The sequence below is a fragment of the Drosophila miranda genome (assembly GCF_003369915.1).
Source record: "Drosophila miranda strain MSH22 chromosome Y unlocalized genomic scaffold, D.miranda_PacBio2.1 Contig_Y2_pilon, whole genome shotgun sequence".
In the NCBI taxonomy this organism is placed as follows: Eukaryota; Metazoa; Arthropoda; class Insecta; order Diptera; family Drosophilidae; genus Drosophila; species Drosophila miranda.
The window spans coordinates 12,243,944-12,266,521 of NW_022881614.1; the positions used below are offsets into that span (position 1 = coordinate 12,243,944).

At 46.7% G+C, this 22,578-nt stretch overlaps 1 protein-coding gene across 3 annotated transcripts; it reads left to right on the plus strand.

Annotated features, from left to right (window-relative positions):
* Positions 1-2,830: 2,830 nt before the first annotated feature.
* On the plus strand, positions 2,831-21,637 carry LOC108160804 (serine proteinase stubble). 3 transcript variants are annotated; one of them, XM_017295027.2, is made up of 9 exons: positions 2,831-2,948; positions 10,857-11,106; positions 16,980-17,137; positions 17,196-18,765; positions 18,843-19,280; positions 19,996-20,173; positions 20,248-20,400; positions 20,469-20,740; positions 20,806-21,637. In XM_017295027.2, exons 2-9 carry the CDS (start codon positions 10,857-10,859, stop codon positions 20,967-20,969), a joined length of 3,183 nt encoding a protein of 1,060 aa, XP_017150516.2. In that variant the 5' UTR covers positions 2,831-2,948; the 3' UTR covers positions 20,970-21,637. The 3 variants fall into 3 exon arrangements, with proteins under 3 accessions (XP_017150516.2, XP_017150514.2, XP_017150517.2); XM_017295025.2 differs by lacking the exon at positions 2,831-2,948 and adding an exon at positions 4,074-4,273; XM_017295028.2 differs by lacking the exon at positions 2,831-2,948 and adding an exon at positions 4,074-4,273 and having other exon boundaries at positions 18,846-19,280.
* The last annotated feature ends 941 nt before the right edge of the window (positions 21,638-22,578 follow it).

The following is a 22,578-nucleotide window of genomic DNA, read 5'->3' on the forward strand; positions in this document are numbered from 1 at the left end:
CCACCTGATATGGAATCATCCCAGCTGGAATTTAGCTATTATTTAGCTGGAATTACTCAGCAGATACAGATACAGCTACAGCTTATGACTGGTCTACATGTGTACATTGTTTCCCAAGAACTCCAGCACTTTCTCTCACGTGGGGCTACGTGAAAAGTTTCTTTTGTATAGGGGTCCAGAGAAACAATCCCGCGTAATAATGGGGGAAAGCCGTAATGAGCACGTTCCAAAATAAAATACGAGGGGGAACGTTGTGAGTTGCTACGGACACCGCAACTCTACAGTTATACCCGATACTAAGTCAGTATGGCTCTCCTCCGGCAGACGCCGCTAATATTGAACGACACGACAAAGAGTGCGTGCGAGAGAGACAGAAAATCAGTCTGAGCGTGACGTCGGGGGCTGCGTACCCAGTGCAAATTGATTTGTTCCTTTTGGCTATAACAACGATCTGATCTGATCCAGATTCAGCAATCTGATAGATATAGTCATTATCTATGATTCTGTGTTTCTAGTTTTTTCGTATCTTCAATATTGTGGATGCAACAGATTTTCGTCCTTTGTGGGGGCGGAAGGGGGTGAGGCGAAATTTTGAGATATCCGTTTTATAGTGAGATCTAACAGGAGTGCGGATACCAAATTTGGTTACTCTAGCCTTAATAGTCTCTGAGATTTGTGAATATTCCCAGATTTTCGTCCATTGCCGCGGCGGAAGGGGGTGTGGCGAAATTTTGAAACAAACTCGTCTCGGTCCGATATATTAGGAGTGTGGACACCAAATTTGGTTGCACTATCTTTTATAGTCTCTGAGATCTAGGCGCTAATGTTTTACTCTAAGCAAAGCCGGCTATGCTACGTGTGTGTTAGAGAGAGACAGGGCGAGAAAAAATGAAATTGTTTTCTTGATTCTGGCTATTAAAATTATACGATCTGGTTCAGATTTTGCACTCTAGAAGATATAGTCATCTTCTACGACTCTGCCTTTTTAGTTTTCTCGTATCGTGGAAATTGTGGATGCCACAGATTTTCGCTTTTTGTGGGAGCGGAAGTGGGCGGGGCAAAGTTTTGAAATATTCTTGTAGCAGTGACATATCACAGAAGTCTGGATCCAAAACATCGTTGCTCTAGCTCTTATAGTCTTTGAGCACTTGGCGCTGAAGGGGACGGACAGACGGACAGACGGACGGACGGACAGACGGACAGACAGACATGGCTCAATCGACTCGGCTATTGATGGTGATCAAGAATATATATACTTTATGGGGTCGGAAACGATTCCTTTTGGACGTTACACACATCCACTTTTACCACAAATCTAATATACCCCAATACTCATTTTGAGTATCGGGTATAACAAGTATTAAAATGTGTACAAAGTGTATGTGAAATTGGCTTTCATTTGCCTGACTCAAGACCCATTTTTATCGATCATTTGGAATCCCTAGAGTTCCTATCTCTTGGAACTTAAGAATGTCTAGGGATCTGGTTTTTTGCAGACTTTAATATCCATTTCCTAAGTTTATTTATATTTCATATAAAACAGAGCCTTGTCCTAAAGAATATTTATCTCTTTATATTCTTTAAAATTAAATTTCAATTGTAAAAGAATCTTTGACTTCTTCAGTATCAGCTCTATAATTTTCAAAAAATTAGTTGAATACTTTTGGGTTGGTTTCTGGCTGATAAGAGTGATTACAGCCCCTATTTGCAGTGGCTAGAAGGTGGGAAACGAAGTGTACACACTTATTATTAACATCATAATATGACTAGCGTTCGGGCTCCTCTATATGTTTTTTCCATCTCTCATGATGGGTGCACACATTATAAAGAGAGAGGGATAACAATGCCGACGCTTACGTATAATATCTTATTAAATATATTGTATAAGTGGCATACATCATAAGTTCATCTATGTAGAAAGTAGAGCCGCGGCTCGTGCCGCGCTCCCAACGTTCCCGCTCGATTTACTACAGAGTTTCTACACCTACAATGGAAAATAATTTATAATATTACTAATATTATATTTTTATATTGTAATATTAATTAACAATAAAATAAAGTTATTGTCAGAAGAACTTTTTCCGCTTCGGTCGGAAGGAAGAGACTTGTGGGATACACTGTATAGTTTTGGGGCTTGTTGCTCCGCCCAATGCCAACTCTACACGCACTTGACTGGCTTGGTTTACATTTACTTTACACATTAGCCCCAACAAAATGTGGAGTTGTCCGCAACTGATAGCCAAGCTCCGAACCTTTGGGTACAGCCAGGCCCAAAGCGAATTTTCTGGCTTAAGAAAACAAAAGACAAACAACAAGTAGAAAAACATTAAAGAATGAAAAGTAAACACTAAAAAGTCATAAAGGGAAAGAAGTGTTGAGATTAAGTCGATGTCCCAAACACATATATTCCCGACCCGGAGCGGAGTTGCGACAGTGCAACAGGTGCCACAGACAGCGCGTGGTCTGAATTCCTAATGAGTTCAACTTCCGCCAAGACATTCAGAGGGGATCCAGACTCTGCCACTTTGAAAGCTTCTTATGGCTTCTTATCAGCGGGTATCGTGTGGATTCCGAGTTGATCAAATATCTGTAGGAGAAACGCAGACCAAGTGGAGACCAAGGGGAGCGGGGAGAGCACAGTAGCTAATGATGGAGCTTATCAGCCAACACACACTCTCTCTCTAAACTCTCTCTCTCTTTCTATCTCTCTCTGGGACGGACTCGCTCTTAGGATCCACATTGGCATCCACTTCTTTTGGCCAAAGAACTGGCCACCAACAAGCACTGCTTGTCGATTTGCCTTTCAGTTGCTGTGGAGCAGCTGTCAAGGTCTCACAAGTTCAAGAAACGGCCGAATCAGAGTCCGAATCGGAATCCTCTCCGCCGTCGTTTGCGTCTGCCTCCATCGCCATCGCCATCGCCCTTACTTTGGCCAAGTTGAGTTAATTGTGCGTTTTCTTCATTAAAGAAAGAACCATGGCAAATAAATGATATTATGATCCGCGTCTTCGCCTTCCCCCATTATTCCATTTCTTTGGACGGACCTGTGCCTAAATCTTGTTTGATAACTTGCTTGCTTTCGACCACAAATGGTTGCTGTTTTTTTTTTGTTGCTTGAAGCCTAATGATCTAATGGTCTCTGCCTAATGAAGTGCTTGATCAAATGCAATTCTTATCAGCAAATAGCTCGTACATATGTAGATACGTTCAACCACACTCAAACGTTCGCAAAGATGGACTTTCTTAACCTGAGGACGTGCATAAATTATAACACACTCACACCTGGATGGATGCTGACAAAAAGAATGGCCAGTAGCACCACAAAATATGAATAGAACCAGAAAGAAAGGCCAGCTTTCGGGGGGCCGAAGCATCGCATACCCTCGCGTATGGGGATCGATCGTTTCTGCATATGGAATTACATATCTTTCATGGATAATACCTTAAAAAAGGGTACTCATAGAGTGTAGAAAGCATCCAGATCTCTAAAAGTGTCTCTGTGTGTGTGTGTGTTTGTTTGTTTGCTTCTCTGTTGTGTGCTACTTCTTGCTATTTTAATGTGAAAGCGCTGTTAGCCCCAAAACTGGAGAAGAAGCGCCATAGTACCCCTGCCCATGACTTGCCCCTACCCCGCCCCTGCCGAACAGCATTAGCCGCCAATCAGCTGTGCCGAGAGAGAGCGAGAGAGTCAGCATAAGAGAGCCCATGTGCGTGTGTGTGTGTGTGTGAAGTTCATTTGAATAAGAAATAGCGCCTAGAATTTGGCTGTTCTCGCTGCTGGCCTTAATGGAAACCGTTATGCGCGTAGCAGTCGGCGTCGCTGCCAAGCTCTAGCAGCGGCACGCATGCGCGCACATGTTGGATCCGAGCCCCAGCCAACGAGCGAGCGAGTGAGCGATAGAGAGAGAGCGAACTTCTACCAATTTCGCTTTATCGTTCTTCAGCTCTGCCAACGTCTCAGCCACAAATCTCAATCAACGCCAGCGTCTGCTGCAGCAGCGCCTCTTGGCCTGGCCTGCTGGTGTGTGGATCTTTTGTGAGCGCGCTCCTCCTCAGACGTGCGCAACTTGTCGCGGTCTGACCACGTCCACGTCCGCGTTTCGTTTCGCTTTGGTCTGGTCTTTGTCGCGGGATCTTCTTTCACACCACACCGCAACACAGCAAAACCACAGAGCACTCCACACTTAAGTGCTCCACTCCGCTCTCCGACGAGAGTGCTGCGTGTTTCGTGCGTGTTTGTGCAGTTAAATAATTGGCCTGACCCAAGTCCGAGGCAAGTTCAAGTGCAGATACACCCGAGCGGCAGGAGGATCTGCGAGAATTTCGGCAAAAAAGCTTCCTCCGCTGGCCAACAATAACCAGCAATTATCCCGCGACTAACAGTGTTTTGTGTGATTTTTTCTTTCGGCTCTGGCCTGAAACAAAGGGCAGTCGCTGGGAATAAAAGAAAGGCAACGAAAGAGAGAGAAAAAGCGAGTGTCAAACAAAAGCCAAATGTGAAGAAACTCATAAAACGGACAGACCAAGAAGTTAAGCAAACATCAAAGTAACAAAAAACACCAAAAACGAGGGGGAACGTTGTGAGTTGCTGCGGACACCGCAACTCTACAGTTATACCCGATACTTAGTCAGGATGGCTCTCCTCCGGCCGACGCCGCTAATATTAAACGACACGACAAAGAGTGCGTGCGAGAGAGACAGAAAATCAGTCTGAGCGTGACGTCGGGCGCTGCGTAGCCAGTGCAAATTGATTTGTTCCTTTTGGGTATAAAAATGATCCGATCTGATCCAGATTCAGCAGTCTGATAGATATGGTCACTATCTATGATTCTGCGTTTTTAGTTTTCTCGAATCTGCAATATTGTGGATGCAACAGATTTTCGTTCTTTGTGGGGGCGGAAGGGGGTGGGGCGAAATTCTGAGATATACGTTTTATAGTGAGATCTAACAGAAGTGCGGATACCAAATTTGGTTACTCTAGCCTTAATAGTCTCTGAGATTTGTGGATGCCCCAGATTTTCGTCCTTTGCGGGGGCGGAAGGGGGTGTGGCGAAATTTGGACACGAAACGGTCAAGGTCCGATATCACAGGAGTGTGGATACCAAATTTGGTTGCTCTGGCTCTTATAGGTTCTGAGATCCTTGAACTCATATTTTGCAATTGGCAAAGCCGACCATGAAACCTGTGTGTTAGAGAGAGACAGAGCGAGAAAGAATGAAATTCTTTTCTTGATTCTGGCTATAATATTTATACGATCTGGTTGAGATTTTACACTCTAGAACATATAGTCATCCTCTACGATTGGTTTTATCGTATCTTTAAAAATGTGGATGCCACAGATTTTCGTCCTTTGTGGGGGCGGAAGTGGGCGGGGCGAAGTTTTGAAATTTTTTTGTAGCAGTGATATATCACAGAAGTCTGGATCCAAAACATCGTTGCTCTAGCTCTTATAGTCTTTGAGCACTAGGCGCTGAAGGGGACGGACAGACGGACGGACGGACAGACGGACAGACGGACGGACGGACAGACGGACAGACAGACATGGCTCAATCGACTCGGCTATTGATGCTGATCAAGAATATATATACTTTATGGGGTCGGAAACGATTCCTTCTGGACGTTACACACATCCACTTTTACCACAAATCTAATATACCCCAATACTCATTTTGAGTATCGGGTATAAAAATGGAAGAAAAAAAACCAGAGAATATAATAACAATAATACAGTAAAAGCAAATTAAAAGAAATGACCCAAAAATAGTCGGCAGCAGTGGGGAAGAAGTTAGACCGAAACGCCACGCCACGACACGAGAGCCGCCAGCCGCCAGCCACCAGCCACCAAAAAGTTGAAAGCCCAACGCAAGTAAATGCAAACGATGCGAGTCTGAGATACGAGATACGTATCTGTCAGATACGCCGGCTCTAGAAATCTCTCCATCTCTGTGTGCGTGTGTGTGAGTGCACTTTCTACCGCGTACAAGTCAATTAAGCGCCAACTCGGAGCACTCTTCGGATACATATACAGACCAGACCAGCAGCCCACACAGATGCAGCAGCAGCAGCAGCAACAGATACAAGCGCACACGATAGATGCGCATAACTGCAACTAACTGCACCATCGGTGGCAGGGGGAACAGGGGCAGCAACAGCAGCAGCAACCGCAAAACAAGAGCAGCAAGTTCAAGCGCCCCGCAAAAGTTGCAGTTGGCTCGCTCCAATCTGATCTGTTCTGTTCTGTTCTGCTCTGCAACTTATCTGCTCCTGCTGCAAAATTATTGAAAAATTATTGCAAAGTACAGAGCCGAGCCACAAGAGTGGCAGCAGCTTAGTACAAGTGTTTCAATTGCGCCTGCTTTTGCTGCTGTGGCACGGCTCTTACGGAAGCCAAGACCAGAGACAACAGCAGAGCAGATCAGAGCTGTGCTGCTGGCTGCACCAAAAGATTTTTGCTTTTCGGTTTAAAGAACTGGTCTGATAGTCGTTTCAGGGAGACGATGCATAAGACTGGGTATGCCTATGGACTCGGGTATGAAGGGTTAGAGGGAATACTAACGAAAGTATGGTGCAGTGCATTCAATCAATGAAAGGTCCAACAGAAAGGAAACGTAAAAGATTCCTTACTACCAAGTCAAGCAGAATGTCCTATCATGATCATGATAGTGCTGCCGTGAATGGAATTATAATAGGCCTTTTGTTGCCTCAATTTTTATTGATCCATAATCAATTTCCTGTTTTCCAAAGAAACACTTCCCCAAAACGATTTGATTCGATTCGCTGGGTATCCATCGATCGACTCCATTCTCCGTCCACACACGGTTCTTCCTTATTGTTGGAGGGCTGCCGCCCCTCCAACTGGCTTTGGTGTAAACTGCAGTCAGCAGCAGCGGAGGAGCGGGCAGGAGATGGAGCCGCAGCACGTTTGGCTTGCGGCACAGATGAGCTGGAGCCGTGTCCCATACCCATACCCATACCCATACCTACACCCGTACCTCGGTGTTATTTGCATTTCATGTTCCTGGGTCGCGCTCTGGTTTATACAGGTTTTGGCGCAGAGGCAAAGGAGCCACTCCCGAGATGCTGCGGCCCGGGCGGTAGCACAGAATGCTTCACAATAATTATTGTAATTTGCATTTGGCATTTGCAATTGAGAGATTGCCACTGGTCCGATTTCAATTCCCATTGCAATTAGTTTGCCCTCAGGGGGATCCACATCGAGTTCGTGCCTTGCAGTCTTTGGTTTTTGTGAACTAATGACGGCAGCAGGTCGAAGTACCTGATCCATGGCAACCCGCAGCAGTACAAACCAGTAACAGAAACACAACGAGGGGGAACGTTGTGAGTTGCTGCGGAGACCGCAACTCTACATTTATACCCGATACTAAGAGTGCGTGCGAGAGAGACAGAAAATCAGTCTGAGCGTGACGGCGGGCGCTGCGTGGCCACTTCAAATTGATTTCTTGCTTTTGGCTACAAAAATGATCCGATCTGATCAGCAATCTGATAGATATGGTCATTATCTATGATTCTGCGTTTTTATACCCGATACTCAAAATGAGTATTGGGCTATATTAGATTTGTGGTAAAAGTGGATGTGTGTAACGTCCAGAAGGAATCGTTTCCGACCCCATAAAATATATATGCTTGATCAGCATCAATAGCCGAGTCGATTGAGCCCTGTCTGTCTGTCCGTCCGTCCGTCTGTCCGTCTGTCCATCCCCTTCAGGGACGTCCTATAGCCTATTGGCTATAAAAATGATCTGATCTGATCTGATCCAGATTCAGCAATCTGATAGATATGGTCATTATCTATGATTCTGCGTTTTTAGTTTTCTCGAATGTGCAATATTGTATATGCAACAGATTTTCGTCTTTTGTGTGGGCGGAAGGGGGTGGGGTGAAATTTTGAGATACACGTTTTATAGTAAGATCTAACAGGAGTGCGGATACCAAATTTGGTTACTCTAGCCTTAATAGTCTCTGAGATTTTTGAATATCCACAGATTTTCGTCCTTTGCGGGGGCGGAAGGTGGTGTGGCGAAATTTTGACACAAAATGGTCAAGGTCCGATATCACAGGAGTGTGGATACCAAATTTGGTTGCTCTAGCTCTTATGGGTTCTGAGATCCTTGAACTCATATTTTGCAATTGGCAAAACCGACCATGAAACCTGTGTGTTAGAGAGAGACCAAGCGAGAAAGAATGAAATTGTTTTCTTGATTTTGGCTATAATAATTATACGATCTGGTTCAGATTTTACACTCTAAAACATATAGTCATCCTTTACGATTCTGCGTTTTCAGTTTTCTCGTATCTTTGAATTTGTGGATGCCACAGATTTTCGCTCTTTGTGGGGGCGGAAGTGGGCGGGGCAAAGTTTTGAAATATACTTGTAGCAGTGACGTATCACAGAAATCCGGATATAAAACGTCGTTGCTCTAGCTCTTATAGTCTTTGAGCACTAGGCGCTGATAGGGACGGACAGACGGACGGACGGACAGACGGACAGACAGACAGACAGACAGACAGACAGACAGACAGGGCTCAACCGACTCGGCTATTGATGCTGAGCAGGAATATATATACTTTATGGGGTCGGAAACGATTCCTTCTGGACGTTACACACATCCACTGTTACCACAAATCTAATATACCCCAATACTAATTTTGAGTATCGGGTATAAAAATAAAACAAACACAAATTTCTCCCAGCTCTTTTCCGTTTTTGGTAAGCAGAAATGAAAGCAGAAGCAGCGGAAAGCGGGAAGCGAGACTTACTTCTTATTTGATTATACCAGATATGTACACATACCCGTATATATATGTAGATGATACACATGCCTTTTTATGGACTGCCCCGTTCCGCAGTAAATGGCATCATTCTTTTGTTCGCCATTTGAAGCTGCAAGTTACAAGCCACAAGCCGCCATTTCACTTTTTTTTTAAGTAAAGAAATTTGCTGGCTTTCGCTTTTTACCGAGGGCACACACCACAGCTGGCAAAATGTATTTTTAATAACAAACAGCGGCGGCAACAATTGTAATTTCACTTTTAACGAGCCAACGAAACTGTCACTTGTATCGGGTCCGAGTGGAAATTACTTAATTGCCCATAAGGGCAGTGCGTGGCGGGGCAGGTGTGATGATTTCTTCAGACGAGAATCATGCTAATAATTTTCTGGCTCTGACCCAGATCCGGCCAAATCTCCATCGCCATCTTCCCAGGCATTCACGTGCGCCGATTCTGGTTATCGCTTCTCTCTCTCGCAGTAGCCGATCCGAAATTCATGTTAATTTGCACACAACACACCGGGCAACGCCAACACACAATTATACAGATACAGCTACAGATATTTCTGGTGCTGTGAACGTGACCCAAATACATAAATAGCTGGCCAGCATTTTTGAGGCATTCGAGGCGGCTGTGAAAAAAAGCAAAACAATCATCGAGGCGAGTGGCTGTAGAGGTGTGCCAGCAATTAGTTCGATAATCTGTCATGGGCTTATACACGAGTACATCCGTACATATGTTTTATGGCTTCCGTTCTCTCCATTCCCCAGAGTCTTTTCCTGAGATGCTGGTACAGATCTGATTAGTTAATGGCTATAGATACCTCCAAGACAAACGGAGCCGCAGCCGCTGATGCTGCCTTCCGGTGAGGGGTTCAATGACCGTATTACGCAACACACACTCGTAGAACAGCAGTAGCAGCCAACAATGAGAGTTACTCTCCCCGCTAACCGTTAGCCCGGCCTGAGCCCCGCTCTAAACGCAGCTAATTTCTCAATGCTGCAGAATCGTGACTCAAAGAAAGAACAAACCAAACAGAACAGAAACGATCCGAGAAGAAGGCTCGATCAATGAATAGTGGCATGTGCGAGTGTAGTATGTTGTCACCGCAAGATGCCTCTGGGTTGTTTCTGTATGGGTATGGGTATGGGATAGTTATATGTAGACACGCATTGTCTTCCGTTCCCGGAGCAGGTCCAGTTAACATTAGCCAACTCATCATCATCGCCGGTTGCTGCTCGTTTGCTCGGTTGTGCTTTCTTTGATTGCCACAGTTTATGTCATCGTTTCTGTAACTGAACTTTCTTTGCTCGATCGAACTCTGGATCAATTAGCCGTCTGTTGAACTCTGTTCCGAGCGATGGGCTGAGAACTCGTTATGCGCATGGGAATGGACTTGAAGATGGGCATGGGAATGGGAAAATGCATTTCCGAACAGTTATATAAACGAAGCTTAAGACTAATCCATTGATTATACAATCTCTAAGTCAGTTACCGTTTGGAACGCTTTTTTTGTTATCGCACTCACACACACTCGCTCACTTTTGCTTTCCATTTGGGCCATTTTGGGCATGACTAAACCCACACTCGTACACATCGTCATATTACACATACTCCCTGCGTGCCGAACATCAAACATTTTGCTCCATTCGTTTTCTGCTACCCTTAGAGCGGGGTATTGTGGGTTTGAGAATGAAGAATGTACAACCCAGTGGAGTGGAATAGCCATATTTCCATGGGATAGTCCAACCAACAGTCAAAAGTACTACAGCTGTCATGGGATCAGCGGATCGGCGAGGGTATCCAGAGCTTCGGCCTGCGAGCATTGCCTTTCTATCTGTTTTTTTTTCGTTTTTGCATATGCAAGTCACTGGAGAGAGACTTTCACCTACTTGAGTCAGCGGCATATTGCTTCTACGCACTTGCTCGACTGTGCCGCCTCGTCGTGGTGCCGTGCCCATAACTTGCTGTAGAAATGCCACAGCGATTAATTTGAATAATGCCGTTAAAACGTTTCACATTTCCGCATAACTCACACAATAACCAATTTATGTTTCATTTTGCAGATGGGTGCACAATACACGTCCACAGATACAGATACAGATAAAGACGCCTACACATACAGAGCCACAAGGAGAGCCACAGATCTAGCTCCCAAAAGTAGAGCAACGTCAACCAAACAGAAGATGCCACTGCCACTGCCACTGCCAGGCCTCGTTCTCAGCCTCCTCCTCGTGTCACTGGTCAGCCTGAGTCTGGTGCTGCCGACAACGAACGCCAGTCCCGTCTTTGTGGATAATCCCAGCTTAGCTCAGTGTAAGTATCCCCCCCATCCAGCCCTTGGCCACCTGATATGGAATCATCCCAGCCATCATTGACGATCTTATTTAGCTGGAATTACTCAGCAGATACAGATACAGCTACAGCTTATGACTGGTCTACATGTGTACATTGTTTCCCAAGAACTCCAGCACTTTCTCTCACGTGGGGCTACGCGAAAAGTTTCTTTTGTATAGGGGTCCAGAGAAACAATCCCGCGTAATAATGGGGGAAATCCGTAATGAGACAGAAAATCAGTCTGAGCGTGACGTCGGGCGCTGCGTAGCCACTGCAAATTGATTTGTTTCTGAAGGCTATAAAAATGATCTGATCTGATCCAGATTCAGCAATCAGACAGATATGGTCGTTATCTATGATTTTGCGTTTTTAGTTTTCTCGAATCTGCAATATTGTGCATGCAACAGATTTTCGTCTAACAGAGATCTAACAGGAGTGCGGATACTAAATTTGGTTACTCTAGCGTTAATAGTCTTTGAGATTTGTGAATATCCCCAGATTTTCGTCCTTTGCGGGGGCGGAAGGGGGTGTGGCGAAATTTTGAAACAAACTCGTCTCGGTCCGATATATTATGAGTCTGGATACCAAATTTGGTTGCTCTAGCTTTTATAGTCTCTGAGATCTAGGCGCTAATGTTTTACTCTAAGCAAAGCCGCCTATGCTACGTGTGTGTTAGAGAGAGACAGGGCGAGAAAAAATGAAATTGTTTTCTTGATGCTGGCTATAATAATAATACGATCCAATTCAGATTCTGCAGTCTAAAAGATATAGTCATTCTCTACGATTCTGCCTTTTTTGGTTTTCTCATATCTTTAAAATTATGGATACCACAGATTTTCGTCCTTTGTGGGGGCGGAAGTGGGCGGGGCGAAGTTTTGAAATATTTTTGTAGCAGTGACATATCACAGAAGTCTGGATCCAAAACATCGTTGCTCTAGCTCTTATAGTCTTTGAGCACTAGGCGCTGAAGGGGACGGACAGACGGACAGACGGACAGACGGACGGACGGACGGACGGACAGACAGACAGGGCTCAATCGACTCGGCTATTGATGCTGATCAAGAATATATATACTTTATGGGGTCGGAAACGATTCCTCATGGACGTTACACACATCCACTTTTACCACAAATCTAATATACCCCAATACTCATTTTGAGTATCGGATATAATAACGGATTTCTGTTTTTCCCCAATACCTAACAATTTTTAAATAAGAGTTTTGTAAACACATGACAGTGAAAGGTGAAGTGTTTTTTGTCAGGTGTTAGCGTTTTTTTTTCAATAATGAAGAAAACAAACACATCCGTTCAGTGAATAAAAGTAAATAATTTAGAAGAGAATTCGATTCTCGATATCTTTGGGCTGCCATTAACACAGAAATTTCAATATTTACAAAGAGCCGAGGAAATAGAGACTCGAAAAAAAGGAAACTTTTAACAGAAAAAGAAATAAACTAGTTTATTTTTGATAAAAGATCAGATTAGGTATCCGATTAGGATAGCTCTAGATTAGAATCCCAATCTATGAGAAACTATCAATCAGTTTTCTTTTCATGTAAAAACTAAAGTACGGATAGAAGTTTGCCATAGTTCTGGGTCATTTCTTGGGGATTTGATGGCTCTCTAAAGCTCTGAGAGATCAGGTTCCTTTGGCACTACAAGCAACTGGCGACGGTAGCAGCCACTAAAAATATTTAATGCCAAAAATAATACAATACAAAAGACTGAAGCGACAAAGTAGTTCGGATTGAGAACAGAGGTAGAGGTAGAGCCAGAGGCAGAGAGCATTTCTAATGAAAGTAATCAAATGTAATGACGATAGAGACAGGCGTTGCCCGGGCAAGGAGATTAATTGGGTCATAGCCATTAAGAGCCAAATTTATACGCTATTAGCACTTCCTCTCGGGGCCCCACACGGCTGCCAATTTGACTGCGAGAGACAACAAAGAGCAGCCATTCATTCAGTGTGAGAGCAGGTGAGAGATGAAAATAAAACTACACAAGCTAGCAAAAGCAATTGAGGTCAACCATCAAAGAATGTTGCCATAAAAAGAGCCACCGCTTCCACCACTACGACTACCATGGCCGTCGCCAGTTAGGCAGCAAGTCCGACTCGGACGCAAGCCGGGAATCTGAATCTGAGTCTCAATCGGAATCGGACTCGGATTGGAGCTCTCGGTGACTGAAGTGTGGCACACTCTGGCTCTGACTCTGACTCTCCTCTCCGTAAGAAAGCCGGCGCGCATTTCATGTTTATGACTGGTCCAGCAGCAACAAAGAAAACGAGGGGGAACGTTGTGTTGCTGCGGACACCGCAACTCTACGGATATACCCGATACTAAGTCAGTATGGCGCTCCTCCGGCAGACGCCGCTAATATTAAACGACACGACAAAGAGTGCGTGCGAGAGAGACAGAAAATCAGTCAGTATATATACTTTATGGGGTACTCAAAATGAGTATTGGGGTATATTAGATTTGTGGTAAAAGTGGATGTGTGTAACGTCCAGAAGGAATCGTTTCCGACACCATAAAGTATATATATTCTTGATCAGCATCAATAGCCGAGTCGATTGAGCCCTGTCTGTCTGTCCGTCCGTCCGTCCGTCCGTCTGTCCGTCTGTCCGTCCCCTTCAGCGCCTAGTGCTCAAAGACTATAAGAGCTAGAGCAACGATGTTTTGGACCCAGACTTCTGTGATATGTCACTGCTACAAAAATATTTCAAAACTTCGCCCCGCCCACTTCCGCCCCCACAAAGGACGAAAATCTGTGGCATCCACAATTTTAAAGATATGAGAAAACCAAAAACGTTGAATTGTAGAGAATATCCATATCTTTAAGACTGCGGAATCTGAATTGGATCGTATTATTATTATAGCCAGCATCAAGAAAACAATTTCATTTTTTCTCGCCCTGTCTCTCTCTCTAACACACACGTAGCATAGGCGGCTTTGCTTGGAGTAAAACATTAGCGCCTAGATCTCAGAGACTACAAAAGCTAGAGCAACCAAATTTGGTATCCACACTCCTAATATATCGGACCGAGACGAGTTTGTTTCAAAATTTCGCCACACCCCCTTCCGCCCCCGCAAAGGACGAAAATCTGGGGATATTCAAAAATCTCAGAGACTATTAAGGCTAGAGTAACCAAATTTGGTGTCCGCACTCCTGTTAGATCTTACTATAAAAAGTGTATCTCAAAATTTCGCCCCACCCCCTTCCGCCCACACAAAGGACGAAAATCTGTTGCATCCACAATATTGCACATTCGAGAAAACTAAAAACGCAGAATCATAGATAATGACCATATCTATCAGATTGCTGAATCTGGATCAGATCAGATCATTTTTATAGCCAAAAGCAAGAAATCAATTTGCAGTGGCTACGCAGCGCCAGACGTCACGCTCAGACTGATTTTCTGTCTCTCTCGCACGCACTCTTTGTCGTGTCGTTTAATATTAGCGGCGTCTGCCGGAGGAGAGCCATACTGACTTAGTATCGGGTATAACCGTAGAGTTGCGGTGTCCGCAGCAACTCACAACGTTCCCCCTCGTTTGGTTCTTCGGCTGTTGGGTTCTCTTGGTAGCTGACCCACTTAGCCACTGCGCCACTCACCCACAATCGTGCCACGAAAATGTTGCCGCATTCGCATGCCAAAAACGAATTTCCTACATTGCAATGCGGGCCACGTCTGCTGCCAAGCCGTGGCCGAGACTCTGTCGTCTGTTGTCTGCCGTCTCTGACTGTGAGGCGGGCTGCTTGGTAGGCTGGCCGAGTGGCTGGCGAAACATATGCTAAGCCGTTGACCCAAAAAGCCACAAAACGAAATGCAAACAGAAATCGAGAAACACAGAGATACTCGAACAGAGAACTCGCGGCAAGCAGAATAACACGCTGCCACTGCTGGCGTCTCAGCCAGCGTCGACGACGACTGCTCAGACGCCGTCTAGGAAACGTGACCATCGCCCTCGCCATCGCCCTGACCATCGCCTTGGGTACAAATTTTTGTGGACTGATATTCCCATATGCAGGCCGCATGCTCGTGTCTTGAGTCATTCGCTTGGGCCTCTGCCGCTTGCAAACGTTCGCGAAAGACCACTGATGTCAGAATTTCGTGCTAATTGCATAAGAAATGCGCGACACTTTACGGCTTAAGTTCAATAAACGCAAAACACCAAAAAGACAGCTGGCAATATTTCACAGCCTTTGATACCCTTTGAAACGGCATTGCTGAGGCCACACCGACTTGCGGCGTATTTTGTGGCATTTATAAAAGGAATACTTAGGGGGTTTGAAAGTGGTTAAGTGGCTGTATCTGATAAATCTATCTACATCTAAATCTAAATCTAGTGGTTTTTATTGGTCGTGAAGTTGAAGCTATTTTGCAGCGGATTTCTTAGAAGAAGTTTCTTTTTATACCCGATACTCAAAATGAGTATTGGGGTATATTAGATTTGTGGTAAAAGTGGATGTGTGTAACGTCCAAAAGGAATCGTTTCCGACCCCATAAAGTATATATATTCTTGATCAGCATCAATAGCCTAGTCTATTGAGCCATGTCTGTCTGTCCGTCTGTCCGTCCGTCCGTCTGTCCGTCCCCTTCAGCGCCTAGTGCTCAAAGACTATAAGAGCGAGAGCAACGATGTTTTGGATCCAGACTTCTGGGATATGTCACTGCTACAAGAATATTTCAAAACTTTGCCCCGCCCACTTCCGCCCCCACAAAGGGCGAAAATCTGTGGCATCCACAATTTCGACGATACGAGAAAACTAAAAACGCAGAATCGTAGAAGATGGCTATATCTTCTAAAGTGCAAAATCTGAACCAGATCGTATAATTATTATAGCCAGAATCAAGAAAACAATTTCATTTTTTCTCGCCCTGTCTCTCTCTAACACACACGTAGCATAGCCGGCTTTGCTTAGAGTAAAACATTAGCGCCTAGATCTCAGAGACTATAAAAGCTAGAGCAACCAAATTTGGTATCCACACTCCTAATATATCGGACCGAGACGAGTTTGTTTCAAAATTTCGCCACACCCCCTTCCGCCCCCGCAAAGGATGAAAATCTGGGGATATTCACAAATCTCAGAGACTATTAAGGCTAGAGTAACCAAATTTGGTATCCGCACTCCTGTTAGATCTCACTATAAAACGTGTATCTCAAAATTTCGCCCCACCCCCTTCCGCCCCCACAAAGGACGAAAATCTGTTGCATCCACAATATTGAAGATACGAGAAAACTAAAAACGCAGAATCATAGATAATGATCATATATATCAGATTGATGAATCTGGATAAGATCAGATCATTTTTATAGCCAAAAGGAAGAAATCAATTTGCACTGGCTACGCAGCACCCGACGTCACGCTCAGACTGATTTTCTGTCTCTCTCGCACGCACTCCTTGTCGTGTCGTTTAATATTAGCGGCGTCTGCCGGAGGAGAGCCATACTGACTTAGTTTCGGGTATAACTGTAGAGTTGCGGTCTCCGCAGCAACTCACAACGTTCCCCCTCGTTTAGAAGAGCATTTAATGCAGAATGTTCCCCCGTTTTATTTTCCTTTGATTTAACCTGAATATAAGACAAGAGTAAAGGCGGCTAACAAAGTACGTTATTTATTTGCGAGTATTTGTACAAGCTTGTCTTGGCCAGGCTTGTTAAGTTTATTTATGGTCAAAGACAGAGCAGGATCGCGAACTGGGGCTTTCTTCAGCTCGTGCTCGTCCCTGGCCGCGTTCGTTTAGCAATTTTTCCGAAAATCATCATCATTATCATCATTATTATAGCTATTATTAGTACTCATTACTATACTGATTGTGATTATCATTATCTGGGTTCTGGACAGTCCAATCAGGCCGCAATATTCGACATCTGCCCTGCATCGTGCGGAAGTCCGGTCGCTCCGGAGTCTGCATGTTCGCCATCGACTGCATCAAGCAGAACGGCACGCACCTGGGCACCTGCATCGATCGCTTCTACTTTGGATCCTGCTGTGCGATGAAGGTTAGTCTCGGCCCCTAGCTCCTGCCCACCCAACCAACCCAACTCTTTTTTCCTTCAGGAGGAGGCATCGCTGTTCGCCCCGGAGCTCAACGACAACAGCATCGACCAGAATACCATCTCGCACTTTGCCCATGAGTCCACCACGCTGCCCACGAGCTCCCTCTTCAAGCTTACCACGGAAAGTGGCATCAGCAGCAGCGGGGGCACCACCCACAAGAACCACCAACAGTCAACGCAGCACACGAGCAACGAGCTGCTCAAGAACGTCACCCAATCGTATCTGAGCACCGCCAAGCCCGTGCGCACCACACTCTCGACCACCACCTCGCGGCGTCCAGTGCAGGACCACACCACTCACAAGAACTCTCACTTTGTGGTGCGGACAACGGCCAAGCCACCAGCAGGTCCACTGCCATCCACCACGTCTAAGCCGCCGCGTCGGCGCACCACCAGCGCCAGGCCAGTGCTGACCACTGGCCCCGTGGCGGTTGAGCAGCGCATTGAAACCACCACGGTCCCCATCAAGTTTGTTACCTTCCAAATTGTGGAGACGACAACGCCGCCGTCCACAGAGCCCGGCCACAGGGTGGAGACGACAACGACAACAACAAGGCGGCACACAAGGCCCACCACGAGCAGCAGCAGTGGCAGCAGCAGCTCGGCATCTTTCAAAACAACAACCACAACTGCACCCATCACAAGCAGGACGACAAATGCACCAGAAACAACGGCACAGTCCAGCACTCAGCGTCCGACACCGTCTCTACGCACCACCACCCCCAAGCCACACAAAACACATTCGAGTAGGCGGCCAACGCCCCCAAAGAAGCCGATTGGGTCGACAACAACCACCGCTAGTGGCACGCAAGCCACAAGGAAACCAGTGGAGAGCCTGAGCAGCACCACCAGCAGCGCGAATGGAACCGCAGTAACGACTGCAACAGGCCGCAGGCCTGTGATTCAAACCATCAGCTACATTACCTCTACGACAACAACCACGAGCACATCTTTCAAGGACGAGTTGCACGGCAATCGGACAACAGCCACAAAGCTGCCAGAGCGCACCACTCAGGCGCCCAGGCCAAGGCCGAAACCCACTGGGGAGTACGTAAAGGTGCCCGTCATGCTGGCGGAGCCAGCCACCCCCATGGCAACAGCAAGCACCAGCAGTACCGCCTCGAAAGCACCTTCAACAACAACCACAGTCACAACCACTGCCCCACCTAAAACGAAGCCTAGCAGCTCCACTACAACAACAACAACAACAACTACGCCGAAGCCGACACGTCGTCATACAACCAAAGCCCCAATCACAACCCCAATCACCACTAAAGCAACAGCAACAGCGACAACAACAACCACCGCCAAAACAACGACAAGGACAACAACAACAACAGCTGCCACTAAACCTCCCACAACGACGGCAGGCACAGAGAGACCATTGTTGAGCACCAGCACTCCCAAAACAGAAACAACAACCACCAAAAAGCCCGGCCTGATCACCTGGACGGACGTGGAGGCTGAGCCACAGACCAATGCAAGCATTTCCAACGACTGGCAGCCGGCACCACCCCCAACCAACCAGCAGCCCGAGGTGCAGGCGCTGAACAAAACATCGGCCAGCACAGGTGAGTGTGTCTTTTTCTTGCGACAAGTTTTGTTCTTTTCTAATGCAGGTTTTCGCTTTCCAACCGCCAATCGGCAGCAGCACCACCCACGGCCACCGACAAAGTGGTCATCTCTGTCAGCACCAGCGAGTCGAAGCCTGGTTCGGGAGAGACCCACAGTCCCACAGAAAAGCCTCACAGGACCACGAAACCACCGAAAGCCACAAGCACCGCCAGACCAGCAACCACGACGACTGTCAAAACCACAGAGGGACCAGAGAGCAGCACCAGCAGCAGCAGCAGCAGCAGCGGTAGCGTTCCTTTGGCCTCCTCATCTACATCATCTTCCATTGAGCTCAGCTCGGAGATGGGGTCAGGCAGCAGCACCACCGCAGAGCCAGCAACGACAGAAGTCGCAGCGGCTACCACTGATTACAGCGGCGAGGAAGTGAGCCTGGGGACGACCATGGAGCCAGCAGCTGGGAGCACAACGCTATCGCCTGCAAATGCTTTGGAGGGCGTCGATTACAAAGAAGGTGAGTCCACAAGAGCGAGCACATGGGTCCATGGTGTCGTTGTATCTGTATCTTCGAGGTACGCGTCAGTCAGAAAAACTTGTTTCCTTCGAGGAGAAATCTATTAATATACCAGACTTTGGTCATAAGACAAAGCATGCGTGGCCATTAAATTCAATTTGAAGGCTAAACGTTGACCTTGAGCCCAGAGGAAGACCACGAAGAGATGGAGTTGGATGCTGTCTTGGCAGAGCTGACCGCCAGCTCATAAATGACCAAGAAAGCTCCTAAGCCTGGCCGCTGCTGCTAGACACACCGAATCCATACCCGATGTCCGCAACAATTTTTACAGCAATCATTTACAATAATGATCCTCCCCCTGCCCCTCGGTCTTGCTTCAACGGTCATTGTGCCGCTTGGGTCACGTTGCGTTCTTCCGTCTGCGGAGCCACAACAAACCAAACAGAATCCAAACCAACTCCTGTTGGTTGACTGCTTGCCTTGTGGCCGGCCAAAGTCAAGGACTGCAGGCCGCCTCGCCTCTTCTTGTCCAAAGCATGTTACATTGGCCCGGGCCGGACTGGGGCTGGAATGACTGAGTGCCTGGCGAAGTGATTAAAATGTTTAGGGCCTTTTGGGGCCCATTATTTTAATTGTGACCTGGCACAGTGCCTATTAGCAGAGATCTCCTTACTCATCCTGGGCCTCCTCTCTCTCCCACTCGCCCCCCTTTCAGTGTGTGGACGTCGCATGTTCCCCGAACCGCGCATTGTTGGTGGAGCCAATGCCACCTTCGGACGCTGGCCCTGGCAGATATCGCTGCGCCAGTGGCGCACCTCCACCTACCTGCACAAGTGCGGAGCAGCTCTACTCAACGAGAACTGGGCAATCACCGCCGCCCATTGTGTGGACAAGTGAGTAGATGCGATTTCCGATGCCCTCCTCCCAGCGGGAGAAATTCACGAGTGATTTGCTTGGGTGCTTTCAGTGTGCCGCCCTCCGATCTTCTGCTGCGCCTCGGCGAGTACGATCTGGCCGAGGAAGAGGAGCCCTACGGCTACCAGGAGCGACGTGTGCAGATCGTCGCCTCTCATCCGCAGTTCGATCCGCGGACCTTTGAGTACGATCTGGCCCTGCTCAGGTGAGTGGTGTTTCTCTTGGCTTGGTAATTTATGTCGATTTCCGCTTCCTGTTCTTCTATCCGATTAGGTTCTATGAGCCGGTGGTCTTTCAACCCAACATTATTCCCGTTTGCGTGCCCGAAAACGACGAGAACTTCATTGGCCAAACGGCCTTTGTCACCGGCTGGGGACGCCTCTACGAGGACGGACCACTGCCCAGCGTCCTGCAGGAGGTGGCCGTGCCGGTCATCAACAACACCATCTGCGAGTCCATGTACCGCACCGCGGGCTACATTGAGCACATACCACACATATTCATCTGTGCCGGCTGGAAGAAGGGCGGCTACGACTCCTGTGAAGGTGAGTAATGGCACGATTATGGCACTGCAGGATCCACTCGATAATCCCCATTTCGCACCTCTCAGGCGATTCCGGTGGCCCCATGGTGCTGCAGCGGGAGGCGGACGAGCGTTTCCAGCTCGGCGGCGTCATCTCGTGGGGCATCGGGTGCGCGGAGGCCAACCAGCCGGGCGTCTACACCCGCATCTCCGAGTTCCGGGACTGGATCAACCAGATTCTGCAGTTCTAGTTCAATCGACCTCGCCTGTGTATTATGCTTAATACTTAGTGAATGCCTAGCACGTCTTCCACCCACGACTCCGCACCGACTCCCCAGCGAGATCGGACTCTCGGCCCTGGAACCCAACTCAAACTCGGACTCGTGCTCCGGTTATGGCACTCGCTCGGAGATGGCCCATAGCCCATAACCCGAGCAACGATTTCAGTTGCCACCATTTACCTCCACCTGCCCGCAGCTCAAGCGACACCACTACCACTCTGCCGAGACCACTTCCATTGTCATAATCATAATCTTAGCGTTGCCTAGCCTAACCCTAAACTAGTTAGTGAATGTGATTAACAAGCACACTAAACCAGAGAGCGACGACTATCAGTGTCGCTGTTGCTGTCGCAGTCGCAGTCACAGTCACAGCTCATGTAACGTATTAATCGATTTGACCCTAATTTATTCCCATTTGCTGTAAATAATTTTCTAAATTATTGCATAACATTTACACTTAGCTTTAGTCCCGTACGCGTAATGCATTATTATATAGAAACTCGAAACCTTTTCGATCCTTCGGTAGGGCATTATCACATAAGTCGCTTCTCCTCGAATCGAACCATGCGGAAGAAGCTATTGTAATTATACCCGATACTCAAAATGAGTATTGGGGTATATTAGTTTCTGGTAAAAGTGGATGTGTGTAACGTCCAGAAGGAATCGTTTCCGACCCCATAAAGTATATATATTCTTGATCAGCATCAATAGCCGAGTCGATTGAGCCCTGTCGGTCTGTCCGTCTGTCCGTCTGTCCGTCCGTCCGTCTGTCCGTCCCCTTCAGCGCCTAGTGCTCAAAGACTATAAGAGCTAGAGCAACGATGTTTTGGACCCAGACTTCTGTGATATGTCATTGCTTCAAAAATATTTCAAAACCTCGCCCCGCCCACTTCCGCCCCCACAAAGAACGAAAATCTGTGGCATCCACAATTTTAAAGATATGAGAAAACCAAAACCGTAGAATTGTAGAGAATGACCATATCTTTAAGACTGCGGAATCTGAATTGGATCGTATTATTATTATAGCCAGCATCAAGAAAACAATTTCATTTTTTCTCGCCCTGTCTCTCTCTCTAACACACACGTAGCATAGGCGGCTTTGCTTAGAGTAAAACATTAGCGCCTAGATCTCAGAGACTACAAAAGCTAGAGCAACCAAATTTGGTATCCACACTCCTAATATATCGGACCGAGACGAGTTTGTTTCAAAATTTCGCCACACCCCCTTCCGCCCCCGCAAAGGACGAAAATCTGGGGATATTCAAAAATCTCAGAGACTATTAAGGCTAGAGTAACCAAATTTGGTATCCGCACTCCTGTTAGATCTTACTATAAAACGTGTATCTCAAAATTTCACCCCACCCCCTTCCGCCCACACAAAGGACGAAAATCTGTTGCATCCACAATATTGAAGATACGAGAAAACTAAAAACGCAGAATCATAGATAATGACCATATCTATCAGATTGCTGAATCTGGATCAGATCAGATCATTTTTATAGCCAATAGGAACAAATCAATTTGCAGTGGCTACGCAGCCCCCGACGTCACGCTCAGACTGATTTTCTGTCTCTCTCGC

Coding starts and splice junctions, on each gene's coding strand:
- LOC108160804 (XM_017295027.2), top strand. CDS start 10,857: ATGGGTGCACAATACACGTCCACAGATACAGATACAGATAAAGACGCC. Junction 20,174..20,247: donor GCCGCCCATTGTGTGGACAA/GTGAGTAGATGC, acceptor GGGTGCTTTCAG/TGTGCCGCCCTCCGATCTTC. Junction 20,401..20,468: donor TACGATCTGGCCCTGCTCAG/GTGAGTGGTGTT, acceptor CTATCCGATTAG/GTTCTATGAGCCGGTGGTCT.